General features: G+C 28.7%; 1 protein-coding gene across 1 annotated transcript in view; it reads right to left on the bottom strand.

Moving 5' to 3' along the window:
- LOC136977824 (glutamate receptor ionotropic, kainate 2-like) overlaps window positions 1-4,553 on the bottom strand; it is a 38,347-nt gene extending 33,794 nt beyond the window's left edge. Inside the window, exon 1 of the mRNA XM_067273403.1 lies at window positions 4,360-4,553. Within this exon, the coding sequence (XP_067129504.1) occupies window positions 4,360-4,465 (106 nt within the window). The 5' untranslated portion in view covers window positions 4,466-4,553. The remainder of the gene's footprint in view (window positions 1-4,359) is intronic.
- Window positions 4,554-17,176: the final 12,623 nt, after the last annotated feature.

The raw sequence follows: 17,176 nt of genomic DNA on the forward strand, positions 1-17,176 counted from the left end.
GGAGTTGTATTTTTCTTTCATCGAACGAAAGCATTTTTCTTATGGTAACGACAAGAGTGAAGTGCTTCCTTTTGAGAAAGGATGTTTTGGCTCAAAGGATAACAGTAGGAAATAGGAAGTGTCTAAATTTTTACTGTTGACTGAGGAAACAAATGACTTGGATTTAAACTTCAAAGATGAAACCTGGTATCAGTGAAATTCAGATACATTGAAACCTTATAATATATATTGTTGCGAAGAAAAATTATATTATGTGACGTATTTCACGGTTCCTTTTATTGTAAAGGAAATTATAGAATTTGTTCAATTTCTTTTTCTTTTACGTTTCTCTACGAGTTATTGAGGTAGGAAAAGGTGGTTTAAATTTAAAAAAAAATGTTTATTTTAATTAAATTTAAAATATTTAATGTAAAATAAAGTTATTTTATATTATTTTTGAATAAATATAGGCTTATTGGGTTGTAAAAATTATGGGATGAAAAATCTCATCTTCTTTATCTCGAGATGTTGTGAGAAGTCGAATTTGATATTTTGTGTAAAAATTTACATTGAAAATATATTGCGATAATTAAATTTAAAACACGTCTTTATTTATTAATTAGCTTGATTAAAATTTAAATTCGAAATTAAAATGTCGAAGGATAGTGATGTATTTGTATAGCTGATAGAATCGATTCCATTGGTTAGACGTCGTTTGTTACAAATCTCAAAGACCAATCATCAATATATTGACTGAAAGGTAGTTAAGGAGCTTTTCAGTAAATTTGACATACATTGTGGGGCCGAACATTTTATCTTTAGAAGAGATCTTCTGATGCTATCAGTTAAAAGATAATCGTCGGCACTTATGCATTGTATCGATTATATAAAAATCAATCGAATCGAGATAAGAATCTCTTTTATAGTTGATTACATCAAATTAATTCACGAAAAATCTCCTGTCAAAACCATTAATGTAAAAATTAAATATTTTTTTCTTAAAAAGTGTAATTGCTCCAAGTAACGCTTATAAGAATCACGTAACACATCGGTAAATAATAAAATATTATTAATTTTAAATCGTTATTACGTCCCTTATAAGAATATAAGTTAAAAAAAAGATATATTATCTTACTTTTCTTACTCATTTCTTTTCTTCGAGTAAACCGAGAACGATAAATCTTTTTCATTATGACTTTTCTAAAACCAAACAATCAAAAACATCTGTTCTCAATTCTTTCTGCAACCGTGACTTTGCATAACTGCTTTGCCATAAGAAAAAGGCAAACCCATTATGCTAAATGTATCAAGAGAGGAAAAAATATATATATATTAATTTTAACAAAAGTTGAATATAAAAATTTGAAACATTTATCTCTCTCTCGCTCTCTTTTTTATTATATAACTCACATAGATATATAAATTTACATCAGTATATTATGTAAAATTGTGTTTCAAGATGCGCTCTTCTTATTTTTTCTTTGTTGAAATGGAAAAAAGATGAAATTAAAAGACGATAAGAATGAAGAGGAAACGGGAAAAGACGATAAAATCAAAAACGGAAAATGGTAGGATGGAAAAATAAAAAGGAAAAAAGGAAAAGTGAAAAGAGATAGGATAATAAAAAAAGGAAAAGGAAGGAAGAATAGAGTCAAGATATGAGAAAGTCGATAGTGCTTTACCTAGATAAAAGGGGGGTGTAAAGAAATCAAAACAGTATCTTCATATGAAAATATTTTCAAAGAAGACATCAGTAAAATTCTCGAAACTAACCCATCTTAACCACTCTTTCGGTAACATCTTAACACAAAAATATCGATCGGTAACATTTCTAGAATATTTGGATAATTATTAATTACAACATTGAAAAGATTACTAGTGAAGCTTTAACAATTGATTTATTGTCGAAACAGTAATTACTAATTTAATTTTAATTAATATTGCCAGATGTCACATAATTCTAAACGACAGAAGATTATAACAGATATAACAGTTATGAAGATAATGGAGTCTCGTAAATAAATTTTAATAAGAGGAATAAAAATCTGGAAAATGGGTCAGTGATGTCTTCTAACAAATTGATATAACAGAACAAGCTTGGATGTTTGCCAAAGTGTGAACAGGTTTTTCAATCGAGAGAAAATTTCGTTTTGTTTACAAAACATATATAATACCGAAAGGTCAAGAAGAAATTGAAAACTTCAAATGAAATTCATCATCATTTAATATGAAATTATAAAACTTATATTTCATTCCTGATTTCTTTATTGAATCGCCCTAATAGAGTAGATTTTTAAAGTCATTTTAGAGAACATTAACTCGAATGTACCGTCCTCATCGATTATTAATTTGATTAAAAAAAATGAATTGAACGTGTATTTTAGCCATTTTTTTTCTCGAGAAATCATAAGAAGACACGTTTAAATATTAATTCTTAACTTTGCCAAATTATATCTTGTTAAACAGGAAGAAACATTAAAATTTGTTGAATTAATTTTAAAATAATAAAATATTTCAACCAGAATAAGTATATAAATTTTACACTGGATTTCTGACATTGTTTACTTTTCTTAACGTTTAAAGATTGTAATCTAACAAGTATGATAGATTGTGCTTATTTATAGTCGTGCAATTAGAATGAATATAAATGAGTGAAAACAGCATTTTCCATAGCGTTATGACTCTTAAGAGAGAAATAAAATAAAATGGGTTTTCGATGGTAATAAATCTATAATAGATAAGAACAAGTTTACGTTTAAAAAATAAAAAAAAATATATTTTAAAAATATATATAAAAAAGTACAAGAGTATATTCTTATCGAAAACAGAAATATTTTCGTGTAAGACGGAAAAAGCTGATTTACAGGGGATTTATTATACTTATTGGAGAAGTAAGTTTACCCAAACTTTAAAAGATAAGAAAGATAAATAAAGATTAAAATACTTTATATTGAACAAAAATGTATAAAATAGCTTCAATAGATAGAAATTTATGGCTAGTTTTTGAAAGTAATAAAGTATTTACAAGTTTTTTAAGGAAAGAAAATTTTAAATTTAAGGAAATTTTGTAAAATACATTAAAAAGGAAAAAAACAACAGACGTGTTGATGTTAAACTTTAATTAACTGTAATTAATTAGCTTATTTAAGTTTTTAATAATTAAATTATCACAGAATAATTTAAATTAAAGAAAATTCAATAAAAATTGTAGATTCTTCTTCAGAAGAAACATGAATTTTCTGCTTGAATACACACTAAAGCTTTGAAAAATTAAAGCTTATCATAGATTAAATTTTTTATATTTTAACAACCGATAAAACTTTCAACTTTTTTTCTTCATATCTAAATAAAGATAATTCAATTAAATTAATTTCTAATTGGATATATCTAACACGTAATTAAATTAAGAAATTTATTCGGTTATGTTTGATTAACATATTTTGTTTATATATATATATATCAAAGAAATGAATAAATTTGAAGATGGAAAAATTTCTGACATATGACAGGCCACGCTTTTATCATAAAAAGTATTAAAAATATTGCATTGTCATGCGAAACACTTTAAAGAAATATCAAAGTTTTCAATGTTTATCACAAAAAATATAGTTTTATTATTAAAGTAGAAGAGATATTTTATAAAAATCTAAATTTAGGTCATTCTTATTTTCAGAAATTGAGGTTAATATAACTGTTAATATATATATATATATCGTGTAACATTGTGCCAACTTACGTTACAGTAAAAAAAACAAATTTTTTAAAGTAAACTTTAAAATATTTTATGTTTAATTTCGTATCAATTTGCATACATTTTACTGTACAGCATGAATTTATAATTAAACAGTAAGAACTTATAATAATACAGTGTCTATAAGCCATAGAATTTCTTGCAAAATTCTATGGCTTTTGCAAGAAATTCTAGTCGTTAATTAACCTCTCCATATTAAAATTTTAGTTAATATTTATTAATTAAAAAGTTGAAATATTTCTTTACATTGTAAAATATTAAATGTTTTACGTATAAAAAGTTGTATAATTAATTTAAATAAATTTAATGGTATAAGCACGATTCATATACTAAAAAAAAGCATTTAAATGAGCCAATCACAACATTCATTAATCTTAATCCTTCTTCGAAACACGACTGAAAACAAGTAATTGTACATCACACTTATTTAATTATTCTCAAATTGCTTAAAAATAAATTCAATTAAAAGATAGGGAGCACCATTAGAATTTTTCTGCTGCACAAATTATCATCATATAATAAAACAGTATTTTCAAGAAAAATTACAAAAAAATTATCACATAAAATGAACAGAATGCAAAATTAAATAATTTTATTATAAATTAAAATTTGTGCATATGATAACTTACCTATTCTTATGACATCAGGGAGAATGCATACCTTGAACTTGATGATATTGAAAAGGCATAGAGTAGCAACAAGCTGTTTTATCGCCCTTAAATGTTCCGGGGCCATGCTACCTTAGTAACATTAACCTCAACGTCTGCTGTTAATTTAAAGATACCTGTAACTCAACAAAGGACTGGAAGGAGAAGCAGCAGTCGCTGTCTCTACGATAGTAGACTGATTGCAGCGCCTCAATGCATGTTACAGCACAAGCAAAACTGCCAGACCAACCTATTATTGCACGAAGGGGTGCTAGCACAGAAACAAAATAATAAAGCATATTTTCACAACATTCTCCATCACTATATTAAAAGCTACTTAACTCGTTTCTCACCATAATGATAATTCATCAAGTATTACATTTAAATTAATGAGAGTTATAACTAGATTTTTATGAGTAAGTTATAATAGAATTCCTGAATTTTCCGATGTTATACATAACGATGTAGAGTTTTAGTAAGGAAGATAGGTTGAATATTCGATGACAGGAGAACTATTTAGTGTCAAAATGTCGTTTTAAACAAAAGTTAGAGTGACAAATAAATTAAACTTGAGTAGACAGTCATCTGAAAATAATGTTATTAGAATCTTGGATATAAATTTTATGGATTTAATATTTGACTTGGGTTAATAACTTTTCTCACTTCAAGCTGACTTTTCATAAATCATGTCAAACTTCAATACTACGTGAGATATTGGTTTAAACTTTATAAATCTATGAAAATTGACGTAAATTATTGATAAATTGCTTTATTCCGAGATGCATTTACAAAATATACAGTTTGACGCTTCTATCTTTCTCCCCCCTTTAGTATTTAAATAGAATTTAGTCGAACGTTTCCTTACCGGAAATTGTTTTTCATCTATTATCTTTATAATAATTGTTAGGATTATGTTATGGAAATCGTCAGATTTAAATTCAATTTTTGTAAATATCAAGATTTTAAATGAATTTTTTATGTAGTAAACGATTGAAAGAAAGCCTCTTTGGGATGAGAGTTTATTTTTCTTTTACTCAAACTGGAAAATATATAAATTGATCCTATGTCTGTATGACATATAAAGATTAACTTTCTTCTATCCCTCATATAAAATTTCTCCACCGTATCTGATTACTTCGTGTATCGATTGAAAGATGAATATGAAGTATCCGAATTTTTCTTGTAATTAAATGCAATAAATTTCTATTTATAGAATTTAAAAAATGTAAAATATGTATAAATAATTATTCAATGTCTTGATTTAAATAATAAAAAAATAGTAAGACTTTAATTTCGAAATTAAAATTATTTAAGAGAAAAATTATATTACAATATATAGTTTTCTATGTAAATTATTGACTATATTGAAGATTTAGATGTATTTTACGATTTTTTCTTTATGTTAAAATCATTTGAAAACAACCTTTATACAAATTTTTCTATCAAATCTTCTTTAGAATTAATCAATAACGTAGAAAATTACTTTTTGTTGACTTTTAATTGTGATCGTCAGTAAATATTTTATATAATTTATAACCTTTAATCTACATTCAAACACATACAGGTTGTTTATAAAGTTTTTATTTATTTCTGTGAAAGAACTGGCTTTATTGATTTTTATTGAGGAACCCCACGAAGATGAATGTAGAAGGATGTACGGTGGTGGCAATGTTACGCATTGAAAGAAAGAAATGAAGTGAGTGAAATTAAAGAGAAATTTGAAAGTATATTTTATAAGCCGGCTCTACAGACAATACAGTAGATAAATTATTAAATAAATCTATTAATGATTAACAAAAATATGGGCATGAGAGCAAGCAGTAAGAAATGTTATCACGGTGGAAACGTGCGTGTCAATGCCACATCACGTAAATCCAAGCTGCCCAATTCAGCTGTCTACAAAATTTTGACATCCCAATTGTAAAATATTCCATAAATGCATATCTTCTACCCCTTTAAAATTGAATTTAAAAGAGCGGATAGAGTAGAGGCTTTACAAACATACTCCACATTGCATCGATTATAACACCTTACTTCGAATTCATTTAAATAATTTTAATGCAAGACACGAATGTATATATTTAAGTAAATAAGCTTTCAAAGGAAAAAAGTAACTCGTAATGAATTCATTTTCCCGGATAATCGAATAAATCAAAGTTTTATTACAAGAGAGACCTCGTTCGAATTAAATAATTCTTCTTATTTAAGGTATGAGAAACAAGAAAAATTTCATTAAATCAAGATATTATTATTAATACATTTATTTAATTTTTAGGAGATGAAGAGAAGAAGAAATTACAGAATGAAATGTAATAAATTCAAATAACATTTTCTGAAATAATGATTTTGTTTCATGATGTTAAGGTTGATCGACAAAAAAAAAAGAAAACAAGAACACTGAATTTATTATTAATGAGACTTTGTTGAATCTGACCAGATTTTAATTCTTTATATCGGATCTTAAACTCTATTGTAATGCAAAAATCTCTCTTCTTTCTATCGCAAGTAGGAGAATTTATTCAGGAACATAATTAGAATTTTTTTAATTTTTTTTCTATTTTTGTAAGAATAAAATAAATGGATTAAATTTAATTTGATTACAAAATTCGTTTTATTTATTTCTATTTTTTTTTTTTGCAATTTTATTTTTAATTTCGTTTATCGATTATTAATTACAAAATAATCTTAAATATAAATAGAAATAATTAATTAAAATCTGTGGACTTTTTTAATTATAATTAAAAATAACTTAATTTATAAAATTAAACTAAAACAATTAGAAATGTTTATCATTTATTTGATATTAACGCTGGCAAAATCATTGATATTATGTAAATATTTATATATATAATTTTAAATAAATTATAGATATTTATGAAAATAAATTTTATAATTTATATATATGTAATTTTCTTACAATTGTATATAATTGTATATCATTAACTATATTATATAGTACTGTACAATTGTCGAACGATAACTGTCAGATCTATTATAATTAATTCACTGTTATGTAAGAGAATCCTTAATTTATTCACCTAAAATTAGATTAAAATTTATATATATATATTACCTCATTCATTTATAAACTTGTTTCTATTTTAATAATTCCCAAATACTATTGATTAATGTTTGTTAAATATTTAGAAATAGAAATCTGTTAAATATAATTAAAGTTATAAAATTATAAAGAGTGTCGCTATTACAATTTATTTAATTTTACATTAATTAACGTTTTTTCTCCCTTAAAACATAAATAAATTTTAATTAAATTTTAAATTAAATAATTATAAAATTTAAATTTTTAATAGTTTTTTTCCCCTCTGTAAGAAAATAAAGAAAAATGCTGTTACGAACTTCATGAATATTTTTAACATTTCAATTTTATTGATTAAAAGAGAAAATAAATAAATAATTTTTTAGTCTAAGATCTAATTAATTTTATAATTTAAAAAATTATAGAGTAAGTTTTAACGATAAATTTAATTTATTCCATATTTATAACCAGTTATTCCGGTTATTATCTTACACTAGAATGTCATCGACAGTTATATAAATTTATCACAAAGAATATTTTGATTAATTTTTTAAAAATTCGATTTATTTAATCATTGATTTTCAAGGGGACAAGATTGGAAGTTTATTTTAGTAAATGGATATTTCGTTAGTTATTAGAGCTCTTATTTTTCTATTTTTTCCTTTCTTCTTCTTCTCCTCCTTTCTCTCCTTCTCCTCCTTCTTTGCTTTAATTTATATTTTAACAATTTTTAATTTGTTTTTTTTTGTAATAAATAAATTTACAAAATAAATTTGCTGCTTCACGTCTTTGTTTTATAAAGAAAAATTTATTTTTCTCTTAAAAATCAAGTAAGATTTTTTATTAAATTCAGAAAGAGATTTTAATAAATAAAATATATTGGTGCGAAGTACACACACAGACTCATATATATGTATACAGTATATATATTCGTGTAAGTAATAAGAAACTTGTTTATATATTTGTAAGAGAATTGATAAAATTTTCATATACGTAAAAATCTAGAAAAGTTATAACTCTACAATTATATTGATATCAAATTCTAGAAAGTGGGTTATAGGTAGAAAAAAAAAAGGAATGATTGATGATAAATTCTGCTAGCTAAATGGCTCCTTTATAATAGGAATCTACGAATTTCCTGCTTATATTATTATTATTATTATTAAAAAAGTAAAAAGAACAATAGTACAATAGTTTACTTTATAAACAACATTTATAGAAATGCATCACTTGTAATTTTATCGTCATTCTATTTAAATTAAATGAGGGATGAGTTTCATGTATTTGTATTAGAAAAATGTTCGTTTGTAATTTAGATCTATTCTGATAAATTATTTCGGCAGTTTACGAATATTTCCTAGAATAATTCAAATATTTACATAATATATTCATCATATTCAGCTGAAAATTATAAATTGTGTAGCCGCTCGCATTGCATAAAGGTAATTGTGATAATGTTATAAGCGTATTAATAAATATTTATTGAATTATATTATTCCTAATTGATATTGTCCACTGACTGTATTCTATAAGTTGTTTTAATTATGAATATAATACAGCAAATATAAATTGATTATTTACATTTAAAAAATTAATGCAGATAACCAGCTTTAATTATAATTGCTCGTTATTACTTTTCCGGCTGTTATATATAACAGAGGGAATATATGGCGATCGGTCAAAAAATGACCCCCAAGATTTTTACATTTTTGGGCTCAGGGACCTGGAATCGTCGAGAGATACAAAACAGTTCGAGGGTAATTCTGTATGTGTGGATGTTAGTGTGTGTATATGTATGGGGCAAGATTTTGTTCACTGTGTTTGAAGCTTAATAACTCCTGTGTCTTTTGTCGAAAATTTCCGAAATTTTGCAGTGAGGTTTGTTTGCTAGGGAGATTGTTGCCATTCAATTTTGATGATTAAAGCGCGAGGGAGTGGGGAGATAAAGGGGGTCGTGTGTATCTCCAGTAGTGTCAGAGTTAATGACGATTATACTCGTAATTAGCAACTACAGATTTTTATAAAATCCATCCCTACCCTCAAAATTAAGTTTTTTGCCGTTTTATAATAGTTAAAAATATTAACATTTTTAAAATATAATATAACTAGCAGGTAGGCCGGGCGTTGCTCGGGCAAAAGTAACGATAGCGAAGATTAACATTATTACATTATAGTGACAAAAAAAGAGTAATTTCATCAACGAACTAAGTTTTTCTAAAGAAAGGTCGAATTTGAAAATCGAATGTTCTAATATTCTTCGATGTTCACGAAGTGTTCTGATTATATCCTTCGGTTTTCATCGAATGTTCTAAAGGAGAAAGGTCGAGAAAAACCGAACTAATCTGTTTAAATTTGAAAATCGAATATGTTCCAGCATATTACTCTCTTTCTTCTTTTCTTTTTTTTTTTTTTTTTTTTTTGCCAGCGCCCGTAAATCTTTCACGTCACTTTCTCTTGTTCTCCGTTGTTACTTAACACTTCCATTGTTACTTAACACTTTGGTACTTAAATCTGGTACCCTAACTGTGCACCAAATTTCAACTTTCAACACCTAACCGTTTTAGCGAATATTAAGATTAATATATTAGTCAACCTTACCCGTTTTCACAGAATGCAAGAATTGGGTCCTCCTTGTTTCCAGACTAATTACAGAATTTTTAGATAGGTCTAAAAATATGTTCGATTTCCCGCAAAAACGAAAAAACTGCATCTGCGTCTTGCACGTCGCTTTCTCTTAACACTTCCATTGTTACGTAAAACATCCATCGTTGATGGAAGTGTTAAGAGTTAATCCTGTCCCTCTCCCCCGTGGGGAGGAATTTCGAAAAATTCCTTCTTAGTGTGCGTTCTCGTGACGTACCCTAACTATGTACCAAATTTCAACTTTCAACTTCTAACCGTTTGTGCTCTTAACACTTCCATTGTTACGTAACACTTCCATTGTTGACTCTTCTATTTTTAACGCTTTCATTGTTGGCACTACCATTGTTACTTAACATTTCCATTGTTGATGGAAGTGTTAAAACTTAATCCTGTCCCTCCCCCCGTGGAGAGGAATTTTGAAAAATCCCTTCTTAGTGTGCGTTCTCTTGACGTACCCTAACTGTGTACCAAATTTCAACTTTCAACCCCTTATTATTATTATTATTATGTTGGGTTAAGTGAGATATACTCGGTTAACACCGGTGGCTGTGTACCATGCCGGACCAAAGTCAAGGCATAGTAACCAAAACAGAAATTAAAGAAGTGTATCAGTATGTGTGTCTGTATTCAGGAATTTTTTCAAAATATGACATGTATTTAATATAGTGGCCTTCTGTAGTGTGATGTATGTGTTTCTATTCAATTGTAACGTGCCCAGGCTTTTGTGTAGTGTGTGTGGTATGATACCACCTGTAGAGGAGAGAACAACAGGTACAATAAGCACCCTATCCATCCTCCACAGATGCCTTATTTCCTGGGCGAGTTCTGTGTACTTGCTAATTTTTTCAGTGCATGCGTTTTGTATATTGTGAGTGTTTGGAATGAATATGTCTATAATGTATGTGATTTTATTTTGTTTTGGTATTGGGCCATGTTCTTCTCTTAGGTGATGATATTCGCCGTTTCAATAATAATATTTTAGTTCTATCTTGAGGAAACCGTGTTTTGTATTTTCGTTTCTTTTCTTTTCTTTCGAAGACACAATGTAGTGACGTAAACTTAAACACTGGGCGAATTTTTCATCCTTTTTATTCGGTTGGAACGCTTTTTTATTACATAACGCGTTTCGGGCCGATGCCCCTCTTCAGCCAACTAAACATTAAAAAGTGAGAGATGACTATATACAAATGTTTAAAATAAATATCGTGACAGTATACATAATTAGTTTTTTAGAGGTTGTTACCTTCTAAATCCTGGTAAGAGCTTGTATACCGTTAAAAGCTGGTCCGTACCTCATTCGGTAGTTTAGACGGATGTAATAGTCCAAGGGTACGAATCTTGATAAAAATTCCATAAAAAAGGAAGGTTTAGTATCAGTCTGTAGAAGTATACGGGGTTATTCTTTCACAAATCATATTCGTGAAACCATACCTGAGATTCGTCTTCCGGTGTGTTGTCTAACACTGAGCTCGTACTCCTCCACCTCAACTGCGGAGCACGATCTATTTTTAATTTGCATATGTCTGGTCGAGCATTAGCAGGGGAATGTTCCTTTTTTTTTAATAGGTTTCTTTTCCGATAAAATTATTCGGGGGGTTTAGCGGTGATTTTTTTAGAACATAGCACGTGACCATTGCTATTTTTTCCCGCTTTTAGTATTTTTAATATTTGTCGCTATGCAAATGACGTAACAGATCGTAAAACAGTTTTTTATTTTATAGTATATTTTATAGTAATTTAATCCAGTTTTCATTGATTTTTATGCTTTATTTTGTTTGTCAATGAGTGTGATGCCTGGTCAGTTGTGCTAAATTGTTTTATCTGTGATTATGGCTCTGTCGTAGTACATTTTGTGCGTGTTGTTTTCCAATACTGTCTGTGGAATGTATTTGTAATATATTTCGTGGATGTCTGCTAATTTGTGTTTCTTTGCAAGCTCTTGGTGTATTATATTTGCTACTTGATTATGTCTGTGTAAATAATCTGTCTGTGCCAAGAGCTTGCAACGAGAGGTGATGTGTTGTATAGTTTCTGGCATGATGTGACATTTTCTGCATGTGTCATTTGTGAGTGTTGCATCTTTGAGTATGTGTTTTCTGTAGTTTTTAGTATTTATGACCTGATCCTGTATGGCAATCATGAATCCTTCCGTCTCCCCAAAGAGGCATCCCCGAGCTAACCAGCTGTTTGACGCAATTTTGTCAACAAAATCCTGGGCCAGATCATAAGGATGCCTGCCATAAAGTGCCTTTTGAGCCCACGATTGCTTAATGGTGTCTATGCTTTTTATATGTTGTGTTGTGTCCATATGATGTGAGTGTAAGTTTAATGGTGTGTTATTCGAGTCTGCTAGAGTTACTGCTTTATGTAATTGTGATGTTTCTTGTTTTTTTATAGAAAAACTCTCGCAGTGACTGTATTTGTTTGTAGTGAAGGTTAACTATGTCAATCACGCCACGTCCGCCATCTTTACGTGGAAGAGTTAATCTTTCTGTGACAGATTTAGGATGATGTTGTTTATGCTTAGTAAGTGTAGTTCTTGTTTTCCTTTGGAGTTGCTCAAGATCTGTGTGAGTCCAATGTATTACTCCAAAAGAATATGTGAGTACTGGGATGACATATGTGTTTATTGCTTTAACTGTGTGTTTTGCATTTAATTGTGTTCTGAGAATAGCATTTAACCTACTTTGGTATTCTTTAATTAATCTTTGCTTTATTTGTGCATGTTCTGTTAGTTTGGCCTGTTGGAATCCTAAATACTTGTAGAACTCGCCCTCTTCCATGGATTCAATAACGTCTCCATTTCCAAGTGCAAAATCTTCTTTCTTCAGGATTCCTTTTTCTATGTGAAGTGTTTTGCATTTATCTAGGCCAAATTCCATTTGTATGTCCTTGGTGTATGAATGTGTGATTTGTAGGAGTTGATGAAGTTGTTTTTGTGTGGATGCATAAAGTTTTACGTCATCCATGTACATGAGATGTGACAGTGTAAACTGTGTTGTTTTTTCATGTCTGATATTGTAACCATATTGCGTGTTGTTTAACATGTTGGATAATGGGTTCAGGGCTAAGCAGAACCAGAGAGGACTCAAGGAATCTCCTTGAAAAATTCCTCGCCTAATAAAAATTTGGTTTGTTTGTATGGAAGTGTTACTAACCCTGAGATGTAGTGTTGTTCTCCAGTGCTGCATAGTGTTTTGAAAGAATGCAATGAGTGATGGATGTATTTTGTACATATGTAGAATATGTAGCAGCCAACTGTGTGGAACACTGTCGAATGCTTTTCTGTAATCTATATATGCCATGTGTATGTTTCTGTGTTGTTTGTGTGCTTGCCGTAGAATGACTGAATCTATGAGTAACTGTTCTTTGCATCCCTTGTGATTTCTACGGCAACCTTTTTGTTGTTCCGTTAGAATGTCGTGTTCTTCAATATGTTTGTATATTTTGTTTGCGATACAGGATGTCAATAATTTGTAGAGTGTTGGAAGACATGTAATTGGTCTGTATTGTGTGGGGTCTGTGGTATTGTTGTTTTTAGGTTTCATGTAGGTGATGCCCTGAGTAAGAAAATTTGGCATGTCTTGTGGATTGATGATGATGTGTGTTAGGTGTTTAGCTAGTTCCTGGTGCAGTGATGTGAACTTTTTGTACCAGAAATTGTGAATGTTGTCTACACCAGGTGTCTTCCAGTTGTGTGTTCTGTTAACAGTGTATTGGAAATCATGTATGTTTATTTCAGCACAGGGCATAGTTGGTATGTTGTGCAAGTTTCTGTTCTCCTCCTCGATCCAGCCTGCATCAGCATTATGCGTGACAGCACTGGACCAAAGAGAAGACCAATATGTTGTGAGTTCTTCTTCTGTTGGTGTGCCACTGTGCTGTGTATCAGTGTTTGCTTTCTTATTAATTTGTCTGTAAAAGAGTTTTTCATTGTTTGTAAATAATTTATTTTGTTGTTTTCGTAGTGTACATGTTTTGTAACGTTTGAGTCTACGTGCTTTGGCAGCAAGTTTTTGTTTTAGTGTATCAATGTATTCTGTAATGTGTGTGTTGTGATGTTCATGTTTTGTATGTGTTTTTATTTTCTTAAAAATGTTTTTGAGCTGTTTCCTTAATTTGGGTGTTATGTTGCTTTTAGTGTATTGTGTCAGCCTGCCTAATTGCTGTCTAATGTCATTTATTTGTATTTCTATTCTTCTCTGCCAGGCAGGCTTGTGATAGTATTGTGTTTTCTGTGTATTTGTCTGTGACTGTACTTTCAGTCCATGGTGTGTCACTACTGTGACTGCCCCAGCATAAACTAATGTATGAATGTCTGCGAGTGTAGAAATTGAATGAATGTAGTGTGGTATTAAGTGAGTGTTTACATAATTTAGTGTTTTTCCTACTTCCTTTGACGTGTTGATTTTTGGTATTCGTGGTCTTTGTGTGGGATCTGTGCCTGTATATTTAGTGAGTGTTTCCTGAAATATAAGTGAGAGCGTATTAACTAAATCCATGTCTATGTTATCAGTGATGGATGAGGAAGTGTCTGTAGTATCATTAGTGGTAATTGTTGTATGTGTGTTATTATCAATGCTTGTTGCTGGATTATCCTGACAGGTTACGTGATCTTCATTAATGTTAGATGTTTCTGTCTGTTGATGTATTTGATCAGCAACCTGTTGTTTGATAAGTTCAAGTGTTGTTTGTGGAATAAGGTTGTTGTGTATAATTGTTCTTTTTTGATCAACAACCCTTTGTTCGGTGACTTATTATTATTATTATCAACTCATCTCGATTATATATATAGATAAGAGAAGCCGCCATCAAAAGTTGCCGGGAAAGTTAAGCAACTCGTTGCTAAATTTTTTAAAAATCTTTTATTATTTTGGAATCTTTATTTGTGATTTAAGCATAAGAATTAATATTTTTTCTTCTATATTTTTCCCTGCAGGTTTTTTTCCACAATAAAAACTGTATACCTACTTTCCCACTCCCCCTCGTATAGTTATGCATAACTTTATATATTTCTACGATTAATAACGAGTTTAAACATAGAAATAATATAATTAATAAATAATTATAAAAGTAAATGAGATACGAAAGAATAATTAAAATAATAATATCATAAAAATATTAGTTACATCTTTATCTTAGACTAATAACAGTCTTTAGTAGCATAGAAAAGATATAAGAAAAGACTGGAAAAGAATTATCAGATCGCACTAAGCTTCGTAAACAATGCCTAATCCTAGGTATTTGAAAAGGATAACAAAGGATAACTTTCTGAATAGGATAAGTGAATGAATGTCTAATCTGATACAGGCCATTGCATCAGATTTAGAAATTCTTTCGTGTACCCTATTTAGAAAATATGTTATTGATTTATCGGAAAATAAATATTATAAATATTGATGACATTCGCAAATCTCATAAAATTGAAATTTAAAATATTAGACTTGTGAAAATTTACATTTTTGTTCGTTCCCCCCTAAGAATTGTGAAAAAATTTACATTTTTTTCCCCCTTCTGTCCAAACATTTGAATAAAAATTGTTTTCTACATTCAATTTTATACCTTTATATATTCTTTTTATGATGTTAATATTTATATTTTGCCCATATAAAATATAAAAAATTGAATTGATCGTAATGTATTGCTTTAAATAAATTGATAATAAATCTAATTTATGAAAATATATTTTCCTTAATTTTTAATATCTGTCGATATTATTCTACACGTTGATTAAATTATTCGTTTAACAAGTATTCCATTTAAACATTAAAATAAAATAAAAATTGGTACCATTTTTATTTCTTAAATTACAATTTATAATAGAATTGTATAAAATGTAATGTAAATAGAAGTAATTTATAACGTTTAAAATATTTTTTAATACTCTAAAAACATCATTAAGTGTAAATCTAGAGAAAATCTTGTTTAAATCGGTCATAAATTTTATTTAATTTAATTTTTTTTATATTAGAAATAATAACTTTGTTCATTTAGTTATTACGTTCATTAAATACTTTATTATTCTGAGACAAATGATGCATGAATAATGCTTAGTTAATAATTTAATGCCGTAAATTAATTATTTTTAATTAGATTAAAAATAAATATTTTACTTTATATTCAATTATAAACTAGATTACTTTAATAATCACTATTACATTATTTATGAGAATCGATTTGATTTTTTTTTAATTATGAGTCTAATTAAAATTCAAGTTATTTTCTTAAAATTAAAAGAATAAATATTTGTTTAGACACATTTATTTAATTAAAAATTAAATTCTAGTTCTGTTAAATTTATCAATAAGGACGGCCGAATGGGCGAGACAGTAAAGGCGTCAGTTTGTCGCTTTGGGAAGATCCGGGTTCGAGTTCGGGTCAGGAACCTCAGGAATGTTTCATGAGCGCTAAGACCTGGACAGTGGCACTTTATCGTATGGGGAAAAAGGGGTATCAATTGCCTGCAGGTATCAAACCGATCTTTTATAAGAAAATATTTCCCCCACGTAAATATTCTCCCGTAGAAAAATGTTTTAAGACAATACCTAATTCAAATTCGCGTGAGTCTTACCTGCCGTAACAAGCCACTGGACTTTGGTTCGGGTCCGGATTAGGAACCTCTTTAGGAAGACTTTTTGCCTTCAATGTGTTGGGCTCCGTTCCTCATTATTCAGTCTTTCCCATTGTGGGTCTGGCCTCTTAGAACCTACGAGACGGTAAGTGTTTAAAAAAAATAATAAGAGGTATAAATAGAAGAATAAAATGAATCTGAATTGATTGCATTTAAACTACTGATTCGCTTTATTCTTGTTTTTACACGAATTGGATTCTACGGAATCATTTGATTTCTCTTTTTATTGATCTATGGTTGATATTTGTTGATTCCAATTGGGAAGATAAATTGACTGGATATTGTCTTCACTTCAACTTCAATTCCAGGATGTACTAAGAATGGTATTTCCCGATAAGTTATCATATAACTAGTAAGAGATCATCTATGAGATACCGCTCTTCAATATAAGTTTTCGAGAAGTTTCAAAGTTTCTCTTTAATACTAAATAATTTTACCAATTTAACAACTTTTTTTTTATTTTTTACAGAAATATGCTGCAATTGTTA

This window comes from Centruroides vittatus, unplaced genomic scaffold, assembly GCF_030686945.1.
Source record: "Centruroides vittatus isolate TY-2023 unplaced genomic scaffold, ASM3068694v2 contig_476, whole genome shotgun sequence".
Classification (NCBI taxonomy): Eukaryota; Metazoa; Arthropoda; class Arachnida; order Scorpiones; family Buthidae; genus Centruroides; species Centruroides vittatus.